This window comes from Haemaphysalis longicornis, unplaced genomic scaffold (genome assembly GCF_048455015.1).
Source record: "Haemaphysalis longicornis isolate Haplotype H1 unplaced genomic scaffold, Haemaphysalis longicornis Haplotype H1 scaffold_8, whole genome shotgun sequence".
Classification (NCBI taxonomy): Eukaryota; Metazoa; Arthropoda; class Arachnida; order Ixodida; family Ixodidae; genus Haemaphysalis; species Haemaphysalis longicornis.
Genome location: NW_027526445.1, coordinates 85,784,084 through 85,806,245, shown reverse-complemented (window position 1 = coordinate 85,806,245; position 22,162 = coordinate 85,784,084). Strand labels below are relative to the sequence as shown.

General features: G+C 46.1%; 1 protein-coding gene and 1 pseudogene across 1 annotated transcript; both read right to left on the bottom strand.

Moving 5' to 3' along the window:
- Positions 1-8,787: 8,787 nt before the first annotated feature.
- Positions 8,788-9,973, bottom strand: LOC144148368 (uncharacterized). Its single transcript, XM_077679911.1, has 2 exons — positions 9,611-9,973; positions 8,788-9,093 (listed from the first exon to the last, which is right to left on the bottom strand). Exons 1-2 carry the CDS (start codon positions 9,971-9,973, stop codon positions 8,788-8,790), a joined length of 669 nt encoding a protein of 222 aa, XP_077536037.1.
- Positions 9,974-13,519: 3,546 nt separating this feature from the next.
- The window catches only part of LOC144148367 (uncharacterized), a 40,552-nt pseudogene continuing 31,909 nt past the window's right edge, over positions 13,520-22,162 (bottom strand).

The window sequence follows — 22,162 nt, the reverse complement described above, 5'->3', positions numbered from 1 at the left end:
TAATGAAAACATTACTAGTTGTCTGTATACTGTCATAATACAGATTTCAATTCAATATACATTTATTTTATAAAATGTATATTTTTGGCAATACAAAAATATAGATATGTACTCAAACCTAGGCTCCTTACCTCGCTCAGAAAATCTGTATAAAATTTCCGACATTTCACAAAAGTATGGGTACTTACTTTATTCCAATGATCTTGCAGAAAGTCCTAATAAAGAAATAGGATCATGTTAAGCAAAAATGCAAATCCATTTGTGTGGAATAACTTTGCTTCTATACGTGTGAGCTAATCAACAATTTCAAACGGCTCCGATCGCTCCAAAAGAGCATTATGGCAGTACATCTCGAAGTATGGAATATTTATCAGGGGGCTTCTATACGAGGAACCATTATGAAGTATTAATTTGGAAGGTTATAAAAATATATTTATTATTTATTTACAGAAGTGGTAATATATTTTAAACATATAAATCAGACATCAGAGGTTTAATTGTCACCTTGCAGCCACAAAAAATTACCGTTACATAAGACCAAAAAGGGGAAGACCAAACTCAAAGCTCTAGCGGGGTCATTTCAGATCAGATCGAACAAAGCATGGCTGGTCGGCCTCTTCAATTCCCTTGAAATTTTTTTACGTCATTCCCGCCTGTAAGTAATGTGCGGATTCACAAATATTTTGGGCGGAAAAAATTTTGGCCGACTGAAAAAAAATTTGGAACCCACCCGCGTGGACCCCGGCCGCTACCTGCCAATGCGCGGCGGACAAATTTAGCGACGTCTAGCAAAAAATATACTAATCAGGAGGGAATGGTAATTTTTATGCTTAATCTACGCCTGGTGTACATTTCGTGCCCAAAATATCGTTGGATAGAAGAACATATATTTTGTGTAATGAATTTCCAAATCTTGCTCAGAGCGCAATTTGTTGTGCACTTTGTGGGCTTGTATTATCGTAAGTAATAGAGCTAGAGCGTTAACATTTGAGTGAGGGCTGCTCCTGGCAAGCACAAATAAGGCCCGTAATTATCGTGTCTGTGCACACTACGGTGAAAACGTAAATGGCGCACAATTGTGAAGAAAAAACTAAAACTTTTGGAGTTCACAGGCTTATTAAAAAAAAAAAACACTTCTTCGATTTTGCAGAAATTCTCCCCAGATGTTAACCTGTGAATGTACTTCAATGATCATTAAAAACATGTTGCATCATTTTGTTCCTGACGCGCCTACAGCGCGAGAAAAAAGCCTGGTCGGCCAGGTCTTCACAAGATCCTCAGACACGAAACAGTGAGAGAAACTTCCATTGATTGTGCAGACGTTTGATAATTTTTTTGTACCAAAGGCAGACTGTTACTTATTGATAGTATTACAGAGAATTCAGAAGCAAAACTGAAATTTTTATGTCAATTTTGGAACGAAAATCAACAATCTGCGCACTCCTAAACGTGTACTCTTCGAAGAAAAAACGGAGGAACTCCAGATTCACGCGCACTTAAAAAAAAACCTTCTTCGAGTTTTATGAAGCTATCCACGGATATTTTCCTCCTACTTTAATTGCTTGAGCCATTTAAAAAACTCGCATCATTTTGATCACTGAAAAGCAAAAGAGCCTTGTCAAGCATGCTCGTCACAAGGAGCTGAGACATAAAACGACGATTGTGACTTTCTGCAGATTTCCCTTATTTATTTTGTAGAAAGGGCAGAATATCTGAGATAAGGAGAATAGAATAGCCAAGAAACATTAACGAAGTCAACGTTTGAAATGACAGCGTTCCATCGGCACCCCATTAATACCGTGCAGCTACTAGCTGTTTATTTACACGTTGCTTGCTATATCAATGTTCACAGTTTCCTCAAAGGGGCACAAACAGTCCGCGGTGCACATAGTTTGCATATATCTGCTTCTGATGACTTCCTTAAACGCCACACGTGACAGGACTGTATGCCCGGAAAGGCATGCACTGTTCGCCATTCTTCCTTTTTTGTTTCGCGATGGCTGGAAACTTTGTTCCCCTCGAAGTATATGAAGTGAACGCCATTTATCTACTCAGAGAACACAGTTACCATGTTTTTTGCCGTCTGAATCGCATTTCTTAGTGGTTCTCTTAGGTTGTAAAGTGTCGCCTGGTGTTTGACGATTCCCCCAACTCCGTCGCAGGCCTTCTTTCCGTGCCCTGTTGCGGAGAATATCCATTGCGTTTCATGAAGCTGGTGAAACGCAATAAAACTCATGAAGCTGGTGCCTGTTTTTAAAGTGACTAGCAGCTCCGTCACTCACATAAGTCACCTTGGAGTACAGTGGCAGATTGTCGTCTACCCACAGCCTGATTTTTGCTAAAGCCAAGCAGTCATGGCAGACGTCGTCTGCAACAACAAAACTATGGCAAAAGAGACTCAGTAACAAGCTAAACATATACAAAAAGAATAATGAAATCAGAATACTTAAAAGGAATAATAAAAAGTGATGAAATGAAGATTAAAATGCAACCGTAGTCGAATAGTGGGGAGGTAGCGCAAGGCATTCTCCCAATGTGACAGAACTGAAAACTTGTAACAGTTCGAACGCATGCAGCCCCTTTTCTTCCAGTCCCCTCTTTCGCTCTTTCTGTCAGCCAAGTCCCCGCCGCCGCATACGGTTGAAAAAGCCCAAAAAACACTCGACTCAAACAAAAAAATGAAGATCCCACATGTGTCGTCCCGCACCCCACCGGGCTCAAGGGCGTTTGCCTTCCTGTTTGGTCGCTAATTCGGTAACTGAACCAGTGTGTCCGGTGAAGGACCGAAGAGGGGCGTGCTACCTGGAGACGTTACCCGCGCCGGGGTCGTGTGTGGCCGATGTCCGTTTTTAATACTTGCCTGTGCTGCCGACCGGACGGGCTTCCGTTGAACCTTTGATTTCAGGCGAACGAAAGTTACGTCTAGGTGAGTTAATAAACAAGACTGCGTGCACCTTGTCAAATAGGTGATCTTATGAACCAAATACAGCGCATCACGGCAGCAGTGCACACAAAAAAAGAGCGTTGATAATATAAGACAAAGAGTGACCACGGTTGGGGAAATTTAGAGGAAGCTATAAAAATAGACCCGAAAACCTTCAAATTGCACGTTTTACCACCATATATTGCAGCGGTTTCGCCCCCGCACGACTGTATCCGCGCTGTGCTTAGAATGACGCACGATATTTCTAGGGCTCACACAAGTACGTATAGAGGAAAATATCTATGGAATGCTTCATAAAACTCGAAGAAGTGTTTTTTTTAAATGCGCGTGAATCTGGAGTTTCTCCGTTTTTTCTTCGAAAAGTACACGTTTAGCGGTGCGCAGATTGTTTATTTTCATTCCAAAATTCACATAAAAATTTCAGTTTTGCTTCTGAATTCTCTGTAAACATTCAATAAGTAACAGTTTGCCTTTGGCACAAAAAAATTATCAAACGTTTGCACATTCACTGGAAGTTGCTCTCACTGTTTCGTGTCTCAGGATCTTGTGAAGACCTGGCTGACCAGGCTTTTTTCTCGCGCTGTAGGTGCGTCGGGAACAAAATGATGCAACATGTTTTTAATGATCATTGAAGTACATTCACAGGTTAACATCTGGGGAGAATTTCAGCAAAATCGAAGTGTTTTTTTTAATAAGCCTGTGAACTCGGAGTGTTTTAGTTTTTTCTTCACAATTGTGCGCCATTTACGTTTTGACCGTAGTGTGCACAGACACGATATTTACGGGCCTTATTTGTGCTTGCCAGGAGCAGCCCTCACTCAAATTTTAACGCTCCAGCTCTATTACTTACGATAATACTGGCCCGCAAAGTACACAACAAAATGCGCTCTGAGCAAGATTTGGAAATTTATTACAAAAAATGTATGTTCTTCTAGCCAACGATATTTTGGGCACGAAATGTCATACAAATGTCATAAGCATACAAATTACCATTCCAGCCTGATTAGTATATTTTTTGCTAGACGTCGCTAAATTTGGCCGCGGCGCATGGGCAGGTAGCGGCTGGGGTCCACGCGGGTGGGTTCCAAATTTTTTTTCAGTCGGCCAAAATTTTTTCCGCCGAAAATATTTGTGAATCCGCACATAACATATATGCGGGAATGAGGTAAAAAAATTTCAAGCGAATTGAAGAGGTCGACCAGCCATGCTTTGTTCGATCTTATCTGAAATGACCCAGCGCTTCAGGGCACGAGCCCTCCAGCCTGCACCACTTATAAAATTTTTTTATGGCAACGAAACCCAGCACGAACCAACTTGCAGGGACGTTCCTAGAGGGCAATGACTAAGCGCACGCGAGTGGAGCTCGCATATGTTTTAACCAAACATACCGCACTTACCCGATTCTAACGCGCACCTTTCTTCCGCAAAAATAGGCCGAAAAATCACATGCGCGTTAGAATCGGATACGAAACCGAAACTGCCGAAACAGCTGAAATTTCGTTCCACCCATGGCCATCGCCATCGCAAGATGGCGCCAAAGCTTCTAGGAACAATTTTTCGGATCTAGGCGCCTAGGCTTTTCTTTCGGCGTTCACACAAATCGTCAAATTATTTCACTTGCGTGCTTGATAACAGCAATGGCAGCAGCGGCGACGAAGGTGCGACGCTTCCGCGGCTTACGAGGGGCTCCCACGCCTTCACAACGAGCGGTTGGCTGAAGCGTATGCTTCTGGAAAAGCTCGCGGGATGTGCATGCGAGGCGTGCGCCACGATCCCATCGAACATGGTTGAACGTTCGTTCAGAAGTGTGGCATCGCGATCGCGCTTGACTGCACCAAGGACGAGATGTTGCGGTCAGCGGAAGGCGACAAGGAGCTCTCGGAGAGCGACGAGGAGTGAGATGAGTGAGATTACTTCGGGAAATAAATCGCCCGTTTCTCTCGCATTCGTTTTTCTTGCTCACAAAGTTCTTTCCGCGTTACAAACGGAGGTGCAAGTTTTTTTTCGTTTTTTTGCCTGGAAAATTGGGATCGGGTAATTATCGCGTTAGGATCGGGTAATTACGGTAACATTTGAACTCCTATAATTTATTTCTTACGCATGGTTTCCAGGAAAACACGAAAGTCAAAAGAAATATCTCTTTATCCCTAGATACGAGCTGATGTGCTTTAGCAGGTAGAGACTTTGTTTTTTCAAAGTGCAGTTCCTCGAACAGTGGTGGCTAAATGATTGTACCAATTATCCCGATATCAGATGGAAAATATTCACTTCTTTATCAGAGGGCAGTGAATTTAAAACCGAAACCGGTGGCACTGAGTAAACGCATTTCTGTCCTCACACGTCTGCGTAGCACGGGCAGGAAACGGATACCTCAACGTAAATATTGTATAATTGGTACTATATATCCCCAGGTATCGCTATAGCTTGCAGTTTACAAGGCGGTGTTCCGTCAGAACTTTACACTAGATATCAATTGTCCTAATTGTTTCCCGCTGCTTTTATATCATCACGTCATCAACAGATATTGTTTTGTGCATTTACTCTACTGGAACGAGTGCTATACTGCAAGCAGTAGTTTGGATTACCGGCATTTGCACCTATTCTTCATCTAAAAAGAGCAGTAGAATCTATTTGCGCCAGTGTTTCACAATGCTCGCCGGTCATGGCAATAACATGTGTCGATTATTTGACGCCGTGTTCTCAGCGGTATTTCCTTTTGCTGCCATTTTAGGACACGCGTTCTTCGGCCATAACACTTCCACACCGACACTACGTATGGCCAGTCTATGTCTGTATGCTGCTTAACTGCCGCTTTATGTAACATTTTGGCTGGCATTAGATTACACACACACGAATAAGCGTACTAGCAGGACGCTTAGCAGTCAATCTTAAAGCACGCGCGGAAGTAAGCAAAAAACGACCTTTGTTTCATATAACTATGACTGAATAAGTTGCGAAGGACTCTTTACCCTAAATTCCTCTTTCCTGGTACGACAGCCACGTGCATCTCTGCGAGCTTTACGTTTTCTTCACAAAGTGGCCCCCAATGACCCGTTTCCGGCAGTCGAGATTGCTTCCACCGCAAACTTCAGGGAAAATTATTGCCTCGAAAATTAATAGTTGGTACCCAAACGGGAGTCAAGTCAATTCTAATCCAGTACGAAGCTAGCCAGGTGGCTTAAGGTAGAAAATGTCGTAGCCCAGGACCCGCACCATGGATCGGTCAGGAAAGTTGATCCTGGAAAATTCAACTTTGGCTTTGTTTTACCCAAAATAGTTGTTGGTAATATACATTATTCCGATGGTACAACTCGCATTATGGCGGGAAAGTCCCGAATATCAAGCAAGTCGGAATTTTTGGAGTTAAAAAAAATGGTCAGATACTCTATTGCTATACACGGTTTTCTGGGTGCGCGCAACTACAGGATCCGTGGGTCGCAGCTTCTCTTTCCCCCCAATACTATGGCGCGCTTTTGTCCGAGTAAACCTCTATTCAATAACCTGCGCTGTTAAGTACTACTTGAAATTTCTCTATATAACTGTACACGCCGAAGCTAGGCTATAATGTTTCTCCTTGAGGCCCCGTGATGTTTCCCCGCGCGTGCTTCTTGAAGTTCACAGAGCGATACAATATATTTTACAAAGCGTACCGGTTGACGTAATTTGCCTCAAAGCGTTCCGTTTCGTATTGCAAGAGATTGTCACTTTACATGCACTTTATTGCATTACATCATGCCAAGTGGCGTGACTTTCACTGTATATACAGCTGTGGGTACTGGAAGGACAAAGTGAGGGCGCAAGCAGGGTAATAGGCCATAGATATGTCCCGCCTCGTTACTTGTCCAGCACACCAGCCTCGGCAGAACAGCGTTATGAACATGGCCAGAAGGCTTTATGAACTAGCCTTTCTGAATGACTCCTCAGCCCAGGGATACAAAGCCTGCCACTACACTAATACTACTTTCTGGCAGGAGACTCAATATTTCGCAAGCTAACCATTAAAAAAACAAATCGCGTGCTGCCAAATTTACAACAAATTAAACCTTTAAAACTTAAAATCACACCTGGATACTTTTCCTCTGAAGTATTTCTTTCTGAAAAAGAACGCAGAAGTTCATTACCACTCAGTTCCAAAAAACATAGAAGCCCATTATGCTTAGAGTTTGGTGTTTGTGTTACACGTAGAGTCCAGGCATTCTTCCACCCCTGAGGAGATCTTTCAAGCAGATTGGAATTTTTAAAGTTACATTCCTACCTTTAATGGATAGGTTTTTATTTGTGAAGGTTCGCCGCCAGAGCAGCAGCTGTGGAGTTCTCACCATTGTTTTTCTCTGTTTGAACAGGCGTGGTGTGCAATTATATAAAGGTCAGGAACGAAGTCGAGTGGCAGTAAATTTGAACCTACAGCAGCCCAACTTTGCTGGAGAGTAGATCACAATTACAATGAGGTTTCCAACTATTCACCTGCTGATTCTCGGTGAGATACCCTTTATGATTCTTTTTATGCGCACCCGAACGTCGAACGTTGTGCCGTTATTTGCAAAGTTGTTTATTATGTTTCACAGCTGTAACTACTAAAACATGATTTGGCTGTAGTCCCTAGGCAATTCTGCTTTCGTGATCTACAATATGTCTCGCTGAGAAAAACATTTTGTTATACATCGCACATGACAGCTTGACAGTGAACCTTAATAAAAGCCACAGCAATTAAAAATGTTCGACAAAAGGCTGGGAAGTATGGGGCAGCTTAGAAGTTTATTCTATCAATGCTTAGGTCTGGAATAAAACTTGAGGCAAACTATGTAACATCATAGATGTGTATTTCACACGACCAGGAATGCGCTATATTGTTTGGGTTTTTAAACCTGCTCCGCTAAGCTTTCCGGATTACGCAGAGCTTTTCAGTGCAGAACACTTTAGGGACTCGCCTTGCCATCGTAGCTCGCTCAATACACCGAAGTAGAACAACACGGCGTACCGCCATAGCGGCTGTCGTCACGGCGTAACCCATAGGCTTCAAAAGCAATCGGCTTATATAGTCATATGCGTTCGAAACTCGTGAACCGGTGGCACTTGTCATACATGTCTCCGTTGTTTAGCGCAAAGAAATATGTAGGTACATTTGAAGCAAAACATGCGTTATTAACCGGCACTGCAAGCGATCATTTAGGTACGAATGCTCTTGTGGGTCGTTTTTATTCTAGTCAGCAAAAAAATTAGTGGCACTGCAACCCCGGCATGTGCGAGAGGAAAAGTAAGCACAAAAAGGACAGAACTCCCGCTAGAGCTGTTTCAGGCAGAGAGCGCGCGAGCACTGCGATCGCGGGAAATTTCAAGCACATTGGGTGTTAGCAGTGAGCGGATAACGGCTCTACAGCCCATTACAGCGAATCACTGCTCTGCACTTCCGACAGCTTTCGCATTGAGTGAAACGGCTTTAATGTTTTTTTTTTCACCTTCATTAGCTACCACAGCGACCATCAAAACCGCATGGCCAAGATAAAGTCCCTAATGGTATTTTTACAGCAAGTTGTTGGTTGGTTGTGGTTTGGGGAAAGGAAAGGAAGTGCACCGGGGGGTATTTTTGAGTTCGGTAGGGACTCATTTGCATACAACCCAGTGCGAGGAACGGAATTAGGGGGTTAGTGAAAGAATAAAGTAGAAGGCGAAGGAGAAAGAAAGGTATAAAAAGAGGAAAACGAATACAACAGATATGGCTGTCAGTCCGGGCTCATAAGTAAGACACTCCAGTGCTCGCTACAGCCGCTGTGTGAGGCCGGTCGCCTACAGGTAATGGGACAGATGGACGAAACTTCCGGTTGGGTTACCGCAGGCACCTTCGGTTACAGAAGGTCTTCCATGCCGGCACTGGGAAGGCCTCGGCGCTGGAGCGTTCGGTGGAGCTCTGCTCTCTGCGCCACATGGTGGTAGAAGAAGCAGAGTAGGTGCTCTGGAGTCTCTGGTTCTGAAAATTCCGCATATGTAGGGGAGTCCTTGTGTCCGCGACAGTGCCGACGCTCTTTCACATTGCAGCAGTCGAGCCGTAGGTGGAGCATCCGCCAGCGGGCTTCCTTGTTGGTGCGGGCAGGCAGCGGCCGCACCGCCAAAACAGTCACAACTAGAGGGTCGGGGTGTATCGTCTGTACCGCCTGCATTTTGCTAGCGAAAAACAAACGCGGACGAAAAAGCCCACCGGACACTCACTAAACTACAACTGAATTTTTTCTTAGCATGCGTGAAACAAAGACAGAAAACATATCCCCACGCACTTCCCCTAGGCCTCCTCATACACGCCAGCCGATGTCTGGCACAAGCGCCCTCGTAAGAAGCTTATATCTTTTTCTGTAAGAGTGATTGAAGGAGCGCTCAAACAATTAACTCCTTCCTAGTAGATATAGAATGCCTGGTTAATCTCGCGTCTAGTTTGGTACCGTACAGATCTTAAAACACGAGTTTCATCAAAGGCCACCTTACAACCAGGGCTTGCAATGATCGGCCAGATGGCCTCCAGCCGCAATCGATGGAACTGCTGCATGGTGCTCACTCAGGCTGTCGCTTAAACACCGCCTCGTCTGTCCCACGTAGCATTTTCCACAGGAGAGCGGAATGCGGTAGATTACACCTTCTTTGCAGGTGACAAAACTGGTGGCATGTTTTTTGGTGCACCATCCATTCGTTGGTGTGCACCATGCGGGCCAGGACTGTAGGGGCCTCTTCAAAGGCGGTGACATCCCGGGAAACTGGGGCGCCCTCCTGGTGGGCCTCCCTGGCTCTGGCTTCGGTGTCCTCGTTGCCCCGAATGCCACTGTCGCCTGGCAGCCAGTGGAGCCGCAGGTCGCAGCCTCGGGAGGCCACAGTGTGCCACTTGGTCATGAGGGAGCACTTCGGGTAGCAGCTGCTGTTGGTTGGCTGGTCGGCAGCATGTAGGGGTACTAGGGCTGGTCTGGAATCGTTTAGGATAACCGCTCCAGGATGGCCCTGGGGACCCCTCTCGAGGTCCAGGGTGGCCGCCAGGTACAGTCCGTCCATCTCACACCAATTCGAAGAGGCAGGGAAGGGCAGGTGGCCGTCTAGCCGGCTCCCAGCTCAGGCACAACGCACGCAGCCGCCGCCTCAGCCGTGCTGTTCTTGGCGGAACCGTCCCCGTAGAGATGCAGGTAAGCGCTCAACTTGTCTTGCAACATGGCGCCCCGGTGTCTGGTGGTGGCTGCTTCAGGCGGGGTCAGTTTGGTACCTCTATGTCCTCCTCGAACGTAGTTAGCAGCGCTCCTGTTGGCGTCTTCTCATGGCTACAGAATCTCTGAAGGAGGGCAGTCCGGTTGATTTCTCTCAGCAGGCGCTCGATGTGCTGCAGCCCAGTTTGCAAGGCCAGCCTCTCGATGGGCCAGGTGCTGGCCACGATACACGTCCCTGCCACGCAGAACGTGGAGGGAAGGCCAATTTGAGGCGGATGGCGCAGCGATGGTCCATCTTTTGGTCCTTCCAGCATCTAGGCCCCTGGTAGGTGATGGCAAGCACGTACAGCACGGCTTAGGAGGCCATGCCGTGCAACACGTGCTGCGTCACCTGGTGTGAGCAGCCGTTGACTCAAGCCAGAAGCGGCCGCACACCTTTTAGCACCCGTGCAATGCGTTGCCAGAGGTCCTTGGCGGATGGTAGCCATATGACCCGGCCGTCAGTGAGCAGCCCCCGGTACTTCACGGTCAGCCGCCAGGCAAGAGGTCTTCCGTGGTGTGTGATAGTCTGTGTTGGCCGTCGAGCCGTGTCGGCTCCAGGTTGCAGCATAAGGCCCTGCGTTTTCGCCTCTGAGAGGTGTAGGCCACCTTTTTAGGCTTTTCAAATTTCTGCAGAACGTAGTTGCGGCCACAACCATCACTTATGGAGCCCCCTCCGAAGGACACTCCGAAGCTGTGGCCGCCCGTAAGTCATCCTCAGAAGCCTAAATGCTGGCTTAAATGTTTATCAGACCATTCTCCCGGCACTACTCCTGCAACGCACCAACACACAGCAGCTGAATCATTTCAGGCCCGCATCTTAATCTACAAAAGCGTAGATGACCTCGGCCTTTCCCGTCTCGCAGTGGTCAAATTGCTTTGCGGCTCGTCAAGCTATCGTAGGTGAACTACAGCTTTAGGAAAGCATAAATAGTAAATGCACGAACTCCACTATAAAACTCAACCTGCAACCCGAAGGAACGCTATCGCGTCATACAACGTAAGCCGTAAGCGTAGATGTCATCTGCAACTTTTCATTCCGCAGATTTTGTATCTCTTGATTGACGACGTGGATATGATTTACTGTTTAGTATCCTTTCCTAAACCTAGCCTGTTCTCTAGATTCATAAGAATTTAAGCTCTTACGTATTCTGCTAATAATTACTTTGGTAAACAGCTTATATACAACTGAGAGCAGGCTGGTCGGTCTGTGGTTCTAAAATGGTCCTGAAAGGTGTTTTGAGCGCACTAAATTATCTAGCGGAATTCGGAGGCAGTGTGTTCGACCTCGTTTGTGCCAAGTAGAATGTTTGTAAGTACGGCGGAAAGCTCATAGTGTCGTTGCAAAGTCTGTTGTCGCGTGTCGACCCTTTGTAGCGTGTTTTTGGGCCCCGCCATTTTCTTAAGTGTGCGTTATCGATTCTCCCATGCGCGTCACAAGGCAGAAATCTTGCAATGGGGTGGCTTTTTTCTTACTTCCGCGGAAGAGAAGCGTCGTCTGTTCAGCGTCGACAGGTCGCAGAGACGCATTTGGTAATTAGCGCTTCCGGCAGCACCCTCCACGCTATCGTGTTCTTCCATATTGATCTTCTTTTGCTCTATTGTCAATCTTCCTGTAAAGTAGCGTTGGCTGCGCCGATACAAATATGACGTGACGACGGTGACGCCTACTTCCGAGTTGGAAACCACCTTGTCACATGATGTCGATGTCTACATGAACTCGTCTGCCGATCGAAAGTCCGCCTCGTGTGACAGGCTTGCTGACCGCAAACGCCGACGCTATGCGGGCTAACGGTCGTCGGGAATCGATAGAGAAGCGAAAACTGCACCCCAACAACAATGGTGCCGTAGTGAACACGACTTTCTATGGGTAGGTCCTAGACTATATTAAACATAGTATATCCCACGAAGATCATACTGCTCAACATATGCGATCGGTATTTCGGCTTACGGCTCTCCGTCCGTTCGCTTAGGCTACCGTTCCTTTCCCGGTGTGTCAAACTGAATATCCGTGGGCGACCAGCAGCGATTGTACCAATATAAGCTCACTTAATAGCAGAAGACAAGTCATGGAACGTTAGTTGTGTAAGGCGGAGAGTTGGGCGAGTTTGTTACTGACTAATGAACTCATACTTCTAGCGAAGTTTAACACAGGACGAAGAAAGAAAAGACAAAACGCACGCTAGACTTCCACTTGGTTTATGTAAAAGGGAACGGGAAAACACGCATGATTAAAAAAAACAAACAATCAAACAAGCACCTGATTCCGCGTAAATGAAACGGCGCAATGTTTGCACTCGCTCTTATAACTTTTACATTGAAGCACAAACAACGCCTCGTCACATTATAGGGCATGGTCTTTACCGACACATGTGCACACCAGTCGCCGATTGCCCATGATCAAGGGACACACCTCCTCTTACCAAAAAGTTGATTTCACTAGTGGTAAGGATGGGGCACTGACGCAGTTCTCGCCCTTCCTGTTGCCGTGTTGTGGCCTAGAAGTAGGCCGAGTGCAGCTGGGCTGCCGCAAGAACCGGAAAAGGGACAGAGCCGCCGACGATGCGGGCGAGATAATGACAACCTTTATCCCATGGCACCAGCCAGCGTACATATATAAAAAACACACACGTGACCAGTGCTGTAACGTACAAACTGCACGTGGCGCGTCGGGGCGGGTGAAAGCAGCTGATAACACAGGCACACGATACGTGGCATAGGCGCTATCACCTCATCTGCCCTTCTTAAAGAATGCGCTGACAGTTGCAACGATACTTGGCCGAACCGCCAGTGGAAGAGGAACCTTATAAAAGAAAAAAACAATGAGCGAAAGAAAATCACATTCAGTTACTGAACCCGTAGCGGTCTGGCTGTCGAACAAGACGACCAGATCGCGTTCTGTATTCTGGGGGGTCATTTCGCGTTAATAAAGGTCTAGATGAATCGTCAGGTACCGTGCCGTATGTAACATGCATCGATCCCTGTTCGATTTTTACCCGACTGTCTGTCTGAAGAAAATCATAGCAACCTCAATCGTACTCACCGTCATTCGGCTGCGAAACAAAGTGAACAAGGAATTTCCTGTTTCTCTCCAGAACTACGCCACTGGAAGTTCTAACCACATACGGCCTCGGCCGCTCAGCAGGACGCATGACTCGCGCTTTCGCTTCGCAGTCTGTCACCCAGACGTCCGCGCCCGCTTCGAGCGCTGGCAACGAAGTAGCTCCACGGCGACGGTTGAAATACGTACGCTGCCGCTGTCGAGTGGTTGTATTGTGGTTTCTCAACCTGCTCAGGCTCCCTTTCTGAGGCAGAAGACTGTTTGGATGGACAGGTATCGTTGTGCGTAGCCGCCTGCCCATTAGAAGTTCTGCCGGGCTTTTTCACAGTGGCCCCGAAGTGTCCCTGTACGCTAGAAGAGAAAGGTATGGGTCCTTCGCTTTTGTAATCAGACATTTAACTGTTTGCACCATCCTCTGTACTTCCACATTTGCTCGGGGGTATCTGGGACTCGACGTCGTGGTGCGAAATCCATACTTGCGAGCGAACAACCTGTATTCCTGCGACACGATTGCGCTCCGTTATCAGACATAACGAGCTCTTGTATGCCATGCCTTGCAAAGAATCTTTTCACGTGCATGATTACAGTGGCACTTGTCGAAGATAGCAAGGCTGTCTCTGGGTATCTAGAAAAATATTCCGCGACCACCAAATACCACTTTCCTTGAATATGGCAGAGATCAGCACCTAGCTATTGCCAAGGATCTTGTGGAGTGGTTGTCGGGATCATTGGTTCTGAACTTTGTTGTCGTTGCTCTGCGCATACTCGGCAATCGGTCACTAAAGCTCTCAGCTGACAACTTAACCCAGGTCACTATACCGACTATCTGGCTCGAGCTCTGCATTTCTCGATTCCCTGGTGACTTTCATGCAAGCGTATCAATATGTCTGCGCTCAATTTCTCTGGAATTACAAGTCGTGCCCCTTTCAGTAGCACACCTTCTACGACTGTCATCGTGGCTCTTTTCTGTCAGTATGGACGCAAAACCGTCGAAAGCGACGAACATTTCGGCCAGCCTCTCAGGCTGAATATCATAACTGTTTGACAGGAATCATGAGCTGCTTGTTCTGCTTTCACTTTCTCAAAAAGGGCAGCTTCGACGGCGTTTGAGAAACAGCCAGAAACGTTGTTGCTGACGTCACCAACAGACAGTGCATGATTCATTTGTTTACCCCGAATCGGGGCTCTGGACAACAAATCTGCACTAACAAGACTCTTACCTGGGACATGCAGAACCTCATAGCTGAACCGCATGAGCCTCATGCGAAAACGCTGAAGGCGAGGCGGTAAAACATCTAAAGGAGGTTTTCCCAACAAGGATACAAGTTGTTCGTGGTCGGTTTCACATACAATTTCGAGACCTTTAATGTACCCTTGGAATCTTTCTGCCGCCCATGTCATTGCCAATTTTTCCTTTTAAATCTGGGAATACCTAGTTTCGGCAGCTGTCAACGAGCGCGAGGCAAAGGCAACTGGTCGTTTTTCTTTGTTTGGTTGAATTTGCATAAGTACTGCCCCCAAACCGAATGATGACGCGTCAGCGGAAAGAATCGTAGGGTACTTTGCATCACAGTTAGCCATGACGTGCGCCGAACCGATAACGTCTTTGACGTATGACAGCGCTTGCTCTTGGGCTGTTTCCCACCTCCATTCAGAACCCTTCAAAAGCAAGTGGAGTAAGGAGGCCGTTATCGAAGCCAAATCTGGTATGCATCTTGCCATATGATTAGTCATACCGAGCAGCTGTCGAACGTCAGATGCGTTAGTTGGCGTCGCCAATTCTATGATGGCCCGAACCTTTTCGGGGCCCTGCTTGATTCCATCTCGACTTATCATACAAACAAGAAACTTTATCTCGGTTACTCCAAAACAGCACTTTTCTATGTTTAGCGTAACGCCACCACTCGTGAGGTGGTGTAAAGTTAGACGTAGACGCTCGTCATGTTGAGCATCGTCGCAGCTATAAATGAGCACATCATCTATCATGTTTACCAAACCTGGGATTCCTTCCAGAATCTGCCAAATTTCCTTTTAAAAAAATTCAGGTGCTGACATTATCCCAAACGGTAGTCTCTGAAAACAGTATCGCCCAAATGGCGTTATGAAGGTAGTTAGCAATTGGCTCTCGGGCGACAACTTGATCTGATAAAAACCAGAATTAGCCTCCAGCTTTGAAAATACGGATGCCCCACTGAACAGACCGAGGCTATCCCCTACCGTTGGCAAGACATAGCGCTCGCGAAGTACACTTTTACTTAATTGCGCCAAGTCAAAGCAAATACGAACATCTCCACACGGTTTGAGTACTGGTACAATACCCGCGCACCGTTCTGTAGGTTCGTCTACTTTGCGGATTACATCATCCCGCTCCATACGCTCCAGCTCCTGCATATCTAGGTCCCGCAAGAGCAAGGCAACGCGACGCGCAACCTGAATTAAAATGGAATCGCGTTCGGCTTCAGTCGAATATTGTATTCTCCTTTCATAGCTCCCAAGGAACTGAAAAGCGGCGGGTAGGAAGCCTCGATGGCTGACGTGCAACTTACCGAGTCAGCGAACTTAATAAGCTCGAGAGCTTCGAGCGCTGGGAGACCCAAAAGTATGGAGCGTAAGGGTGAGAGAACGTACACAGTTTGTCAGACCGTGCGGTGTTTCCACTGGATATTGGCAAAACACTTTCCGAGAACATGGAGTGGGTCATTCGCAGGACCTGTTAAGGTTATGTCGCACTTGTCTAACCTGGTAGGCAGTCCAGGAAACTTTGAGGGTACCAAGAAAACTTCTCCAACCGAGTCTAGTTCAGCGAACACCGAAGTGCCGTTTATGACTGCCTGAGCATACCGAGAATTAGAGTGCTCCCAGCGCACCGCGATAACTAAATACGCCCCCTTGTCCATATGGAGAGAAGAAAGTTGTACCTTCTTTTGGTCGCCTGCAGCGTTTTTCCGGCACACCACTGCTAACTGTCCGGAACAACCACAGTAGTTGCATTTCGCCGCTTTTGCAGCAGGAGGTCCTGGGGTGCGCTCCTTGACCGCAGTTGGGGCATAAACCGGGGGTGCGTGGTCGGTGTGACAATTCTCTGGTGCGCTGAACTTGTATGCCAGGAGCACTGTTCCTTGACGAGCGGCCGGGACGCTGTCCTGAAGAGTTATTCCTGGGCTGCCCTTGGTTGCCGACCGTATCCAGGCTGCTGGCTGCCGCTGCCGAAGGTTTGTCGCTGGTTTCTCGGAGCTGCTGCTGCTCTCGTTGGACGGTGTCCTTCAAGCGAGCTTTTGCCAAAGCACTGGCGAGTGTCAAATTTGCATCAATTTGTAAATACTCAGAGAGCTTCGCATCACTGAGGCCGACGACAAACCTGTCGCGGATCATGCGTTCTTTTTTTCTGGCAGTCGCACCGGTATGCAAGCGTGTGCAACGCAGTGATGAATTGGTCGACTGATTCGCCAGGTTGTTGAATGCGTTGGTGAAAACATGCGCTCTCATAAACTAGGTTCCGTGCGGACACGATGTGTTTGTCGAACTTCTTTTTGACGACGTCGTACTGCTTCTGTTGCTCTTCAGATAAAGCGAAACTTGACAAAATTTATCTGGCTTGCCTTCCCATCGTATAAAGCAGAGTCCGGACTTGTACTTCTTCACTTCGCTCGCTTAAGCCAGAGGCAAAGCGGTAATCATCGAAGAGCTGGATCCAAGAAGGCCATTGGGATGTCCGGTCGAAGTCAAACGTTGACGGAGCTAGAACAGCGGACACGCCGTGGAATGGCTTGACTTTATTGTGTTCTGATATGGCGGCGCTTGAAGATTGGTGCAATGCCCTTGAATATCAGAAGACGCCATATCCTGACACCATGTCGTGTTGCGGCCTAGAAGTAGGCCAAGTGCAGCTGGGCTGCCGCAAGAACAGGGAAAGGTTCAGAGCCGCTGACGATGTGGGCGAGGTAATGACAACCTTTATTCCATGCCACCAGCGTACATATATAACAAACGCACCTGTGGCCAGTCACGTCACGTACAAACTGCACGGGGCGAAATCAGCAGATAACACGGGCACAGGATACGCGGCATATGCGGTATCACCACACCTGTTACTCACAAAGCCCTCGAAGACTTCCCTATCAGTTTGAGAACGACGTCTAAATAAGACGCTCGTCTGCATGAATTTGGGCGTGCACCCGCAACTACGGCAATGTTCGCCAAGGTGGCCAGTTCCCAACTGCGCACTCACAGCTGCGAGTCTTTTCTTTCTTCGTCCTTGTCATTAAGTTCCCTAAAAGTATAAGTTCATTAGTTTGTTGTGTAATATAGAATAAATGTCAGCCATACGTTTTAGCGCAAAGCGTAAAACAAAAAAAAAATAAATCCGTTTCACTCATTGTGAGCGCTGGCAGAAGTGCAGAGCAGCGATTTGCAACAAAGGGCTGTGGCACCGTCATCCACTCACTCTCACCACCCATCACGCTCTTCGCCGCACTGTCTCACCCCTCTGCTGATGAATTCAACGAAGTTTTGTCCAACGCATTTCATATTTCCTCATTCGCCGTTATCGCGCGCCCCATGGCTAAAATTGCGCCTGCGGGAGTTGTGTTCTTTTTGTGTTTGCTTTTCCTCCCGCACGTGCTGGCTTTGCACTACCAGCTTTTTAAAGACGATAGTGTGTCTTGGGCTCCTTAAACGCAGAAAGTTTAAATTGTTTGTTTGTCTGCCCGTCTCTCTGCGACTCGATCCAGCCACGAAGCCAAAGTGAAACAAAATCTGCGAATAGCCTTATATACCCTTAGCCAAATTTGAACGTCTAAGCCCGGAGTTAATGTTCATAATTGTCAACATTGTCAGACCGACCGTCCAAGAGGGAGGCTGCAACGCAGAATACCACAGTAGTAGACGCCGCTGCAACCGGAGTTTGACTTCACCGAGAAGTGAGGCATCATGGACAGTCAGGAGCGCGCGTTGCGAGGATGTGGACGAAACAAGGGCGAGTCGCGGCGCGGACGAAAATGCGAGGATTTCATTTGCTATACATCCAGTAGTACGCAACGCTTTGAATAAATTCTTGAAGGAGATGAATACTACCAAATTGGTTTACACGAATATGCAAACACCCGTGTGTCGGTAAAAGCCATTTCAGGGAACCTTTTAGATCTGTTCTGTCCGGCTTCTCGCGAATCACAATTAGGTTTGTGTCTTTCCAGGGTATGGACAATTTTAGATTCTTTATGTGTGCTGGCACTGGGGCAGCAAGGTTTGCTGGAAACATTAAAAGATACACGTATATGCCATCGTCACCACCCGCGTTTCCTTTTTTTTTTCATGCCTTTAGGAGCTTTCTGAACTTCGCCTTTGGGTATTATTGGGAGATTGCGAGCTAAGCCTGTACGATTAGTAGTTTCCCCTGGCTTAATGTTGCACGTATAGAGCCTGGTGTGAAATCGTTCTGTAACCCTACACAAGAATAAGGGCCAGCTATAGTGGGAAAAGAAATGACACGTGTACGTCACACTACAATATACCACACTTTGTCTTAGGATAAAAAGGACGGAAGGAAAATTTTGTGCAAGTAGAAATATGGGTACATGAATTCGACTGGGCGGCTGTCCCAGTGGAATATTCGTAAGATGTCCAGTTTTTATAGGGGGTTGTTCGATGCAGATTTTTGGGAAGAAATTCATCGTCGTGGTATTGCCAGTTAGGTGACGATAAGAGGAATTGAATATATCGATGTGTTGAGGAGCAGTGCATGATACTAAGGCAGAATCACATCATAGGAAATATATCAAATACATAAGTCGAAGCGTTTTTTTTTAAATCAAAGAGAAGCACACCGGTTTAGTGAAGAAAACTTTATTTCCTCTGCAATGTGAAATGGCGATAACGGTACAGTGATTGGTAATACACAGCACTGAGATAAGTTGACGATACAAAAATTGGTAAGCTCGGACCGCACCATTGTTGAATTGCAAAAAAATAATACAAACAATGAATGATATTTTCGCCACATTGTGAGGAGTGTCACAGATTATAAAAGTAGAAAATACAACTCAATGTAAAAACATAATGAGCCAGAATGTATTATGAGATTTTCACTGATAATCCATTGACTATAGCAAGATTATAAATCACAAAGCCAACAATGTGACAGTATAGTCAGCATAATTAAAATATTCAAAAAAGACTGTTCCCAATCTTTATGCCGCATTACCCACACTCGAATGATGTGCCAGACACTTCAAAGGAAATTCAGTGGTGACGTATTGCAGCTCAATAAATATACTGCATGACCAATGAAAGGTACGCATTAACTTTACCCAAATAACTGCATTTGAAGTTTTACCTCTGTAAGAAAAAAGTGGTGGATAAATAATGGGAGACCTTAGAAAAGACAAGAAAAAAAAGAGGTTTGCAATAAGGTGAGATTGTGGTATCCCGATCGATAATGCGTTTAAAGTTTGATAGTTTCAGGGACGCGTCCAATTTATCGCACATCCGTTGCAATTTGATTTCGTGCAATGCATGTGACGGCCTTCCGGCTACAGTGTAATAACATTGATACGTTTGCTTAAGGATTTTGTTGAGAACAACTGAAAGTTGCAGCGAAACCCTGTATTTTCAGTCATTCGGAGTTCGCTTCTACAGTGTGTAAACTTATCTACAGCTGTGATTTTTGGTCATGGGTATAGTCCTGTTAAAGTAGGCCAGGGTTAAATATCTTCGTACGGCATTTGTCTTGCGGTAGGGCAAGTATTAGTGATTTGTGAAGCGGCTCTGAAGAAAAAGACATCAGTGATTTCATCACCATCATCACCACCAACCTACCTACGCCCACTGGACGGCAAATGCCTCTCCCATTATCTCCAATTATCCCGGGCTTGTGCTAACTGCGACCAATTTCTCGCCGCGAACTTCTTGATCTCATCTGCTCATCTAACTTTCTGCCGCACCGTGCCCCGCTTGCCTTCTCTAGGGATCCATTCTGTTACCTTTAATGACCAATGGCTACTTGCCTTCGCTTTGCATGCCGTGCCCACGTCGATTTCTCTTTCTTAGTTTCTACTAATATGTCCTTAACACGCGTTTATTCAATGACCCATTTCGCTCTCTTCTTGTCATTTAATGTTGCACCTATCATCTTCCCTTCCATTGCTCGCTCAGTCGTCCTCAACGTAAGTTGAACCGTCGTAATGATTGATGTACCTAAAAATCACTATTGGAAATACCAACTTTCTCTTTGGGTACGTTATTCCAACCATCTTGTAAACTTCTCACAGCTGGAGTAATGTCAATGTCTAGCGCTCGATAGTCAAAAAGGACTCTATGTGTTTAATGAGAGAATGCAGGCTGTGTTGAAAAACGAATAATAATGACGGGTACCGAAGATGCATGGCGGCTGGTTTGTTTGGAAACAAATGCTTATTTGTGGGTGGTTAGATTAGAAACGTATGAATAAATAGCATCTAAAAATTTAAAAAGCTGTCTTTGCAGGTGAATCAATGAAACAAATGTTGGCTACAAGAATGAGTACAAAGTTAAGTGTAGTTTTTTGTACAAATAAATACAGTGTGTAGTTGCAAAATAAAGACGGCAAATAATCGCTGTCAAGTTTCCAGAGAGACCTAAAACTTCTCGATGGAGAAGTTTCTTGCCATATCACTGCGTGGTATAGGGCAAGTGTGCATTTTTTTAATAAACGGCGCCTCATTGGGAACTTTTCCGTCGTCGAAAGCAAACGCATTGCCGCAGAGATCGACTAGGTCGTCCAACTAGGAAACTTTTTCTTCTCTATTAAGAAAAGGCAACAACAGGTCAAGTTCAGAAGTCTCTCCTGAACGTTTTTTTATAAATTTGTTGGAAACACCTGATGCGTTACGGTAGTTTCACAAATACATATCGCAGTCAATTAACACATCTTTGAATCCATTTATTTAGAAATGCCCGTAATATTGTATTTTTGAGAAACGTATGTAAGTCACAAAATTGGCTAGTTGGTTTATACTGGCGTAAATTTGTATGAGAAACACCACAACATGATACGGTGATACGAACAAAAAAAAATCCGAGCAGTTTGCACATGCGGGGCTAGCGTGAGGAAACAGCAGTGCTTGGGGCCCTCCTACCTTCTTCGGAGACCCAGGTGCTGCATTTCACGTACATTTCGAATTCCTGCTGAAAGGTATCTATGACTGGCAAGAACCAACCATTTTCTCGGGAGCGTTTTACATCTCTCCCAACATGAACCGCGCTTTATCCTGCGGAGACCGGCTTCCTGAACTGGGCGTCTGAAGCGTGGTCTTAGTGTCTATGCATCCGACTTCAGGCGCAAACTCAAATAAACTATATTGTGTAACTTCACGCGAAAGATCACGCCACCCGCACACTCTGGGTGGGGTGTTCTGAGAGGCGGAGCTGCAAAAGCTGGAAGGTCCTCACAAGGAGTAAACTCACGTGTGCTAGGTATTTCCTGCTGGTTATTTCTGCGACCTCCTCAGGTGGCCCAAGTTCATGCGCACACCTAAATGACATTCGGCGTTCCTCTCAAGGCGCACCATCACGCGCGATTGGTATCTTTTCAAGGTATTTTTTTCTGGTAATGGTCGACGGCCGAAATAACTGCTTCAACGGCTCTTCTGGTAAAATACTTCTTACACGCTCACTACAGACAGAATATTGAGCAATCACCGGTGCATCTTACTTTGCAGTCGTCACGTATTCACTAGGTAGGTATGTCGAAGCATTCCTGCCCCATAACGAGAAATCTCAGCACGGTTAAGGCATCAAACAGCCCTTCTGCCGAAAATAAACATAAAGTCATAGGGTAAATAAAATGAAACACAATGCTGCAGAATATTTCCAAGTTCCAGGTAAGGTCCCTGTAAATTAAGCAAAGCATAAATCTCTTTGAAGAACGATGACACATTTCATTTTGAATGGGAATAAAATGAGGGCTTC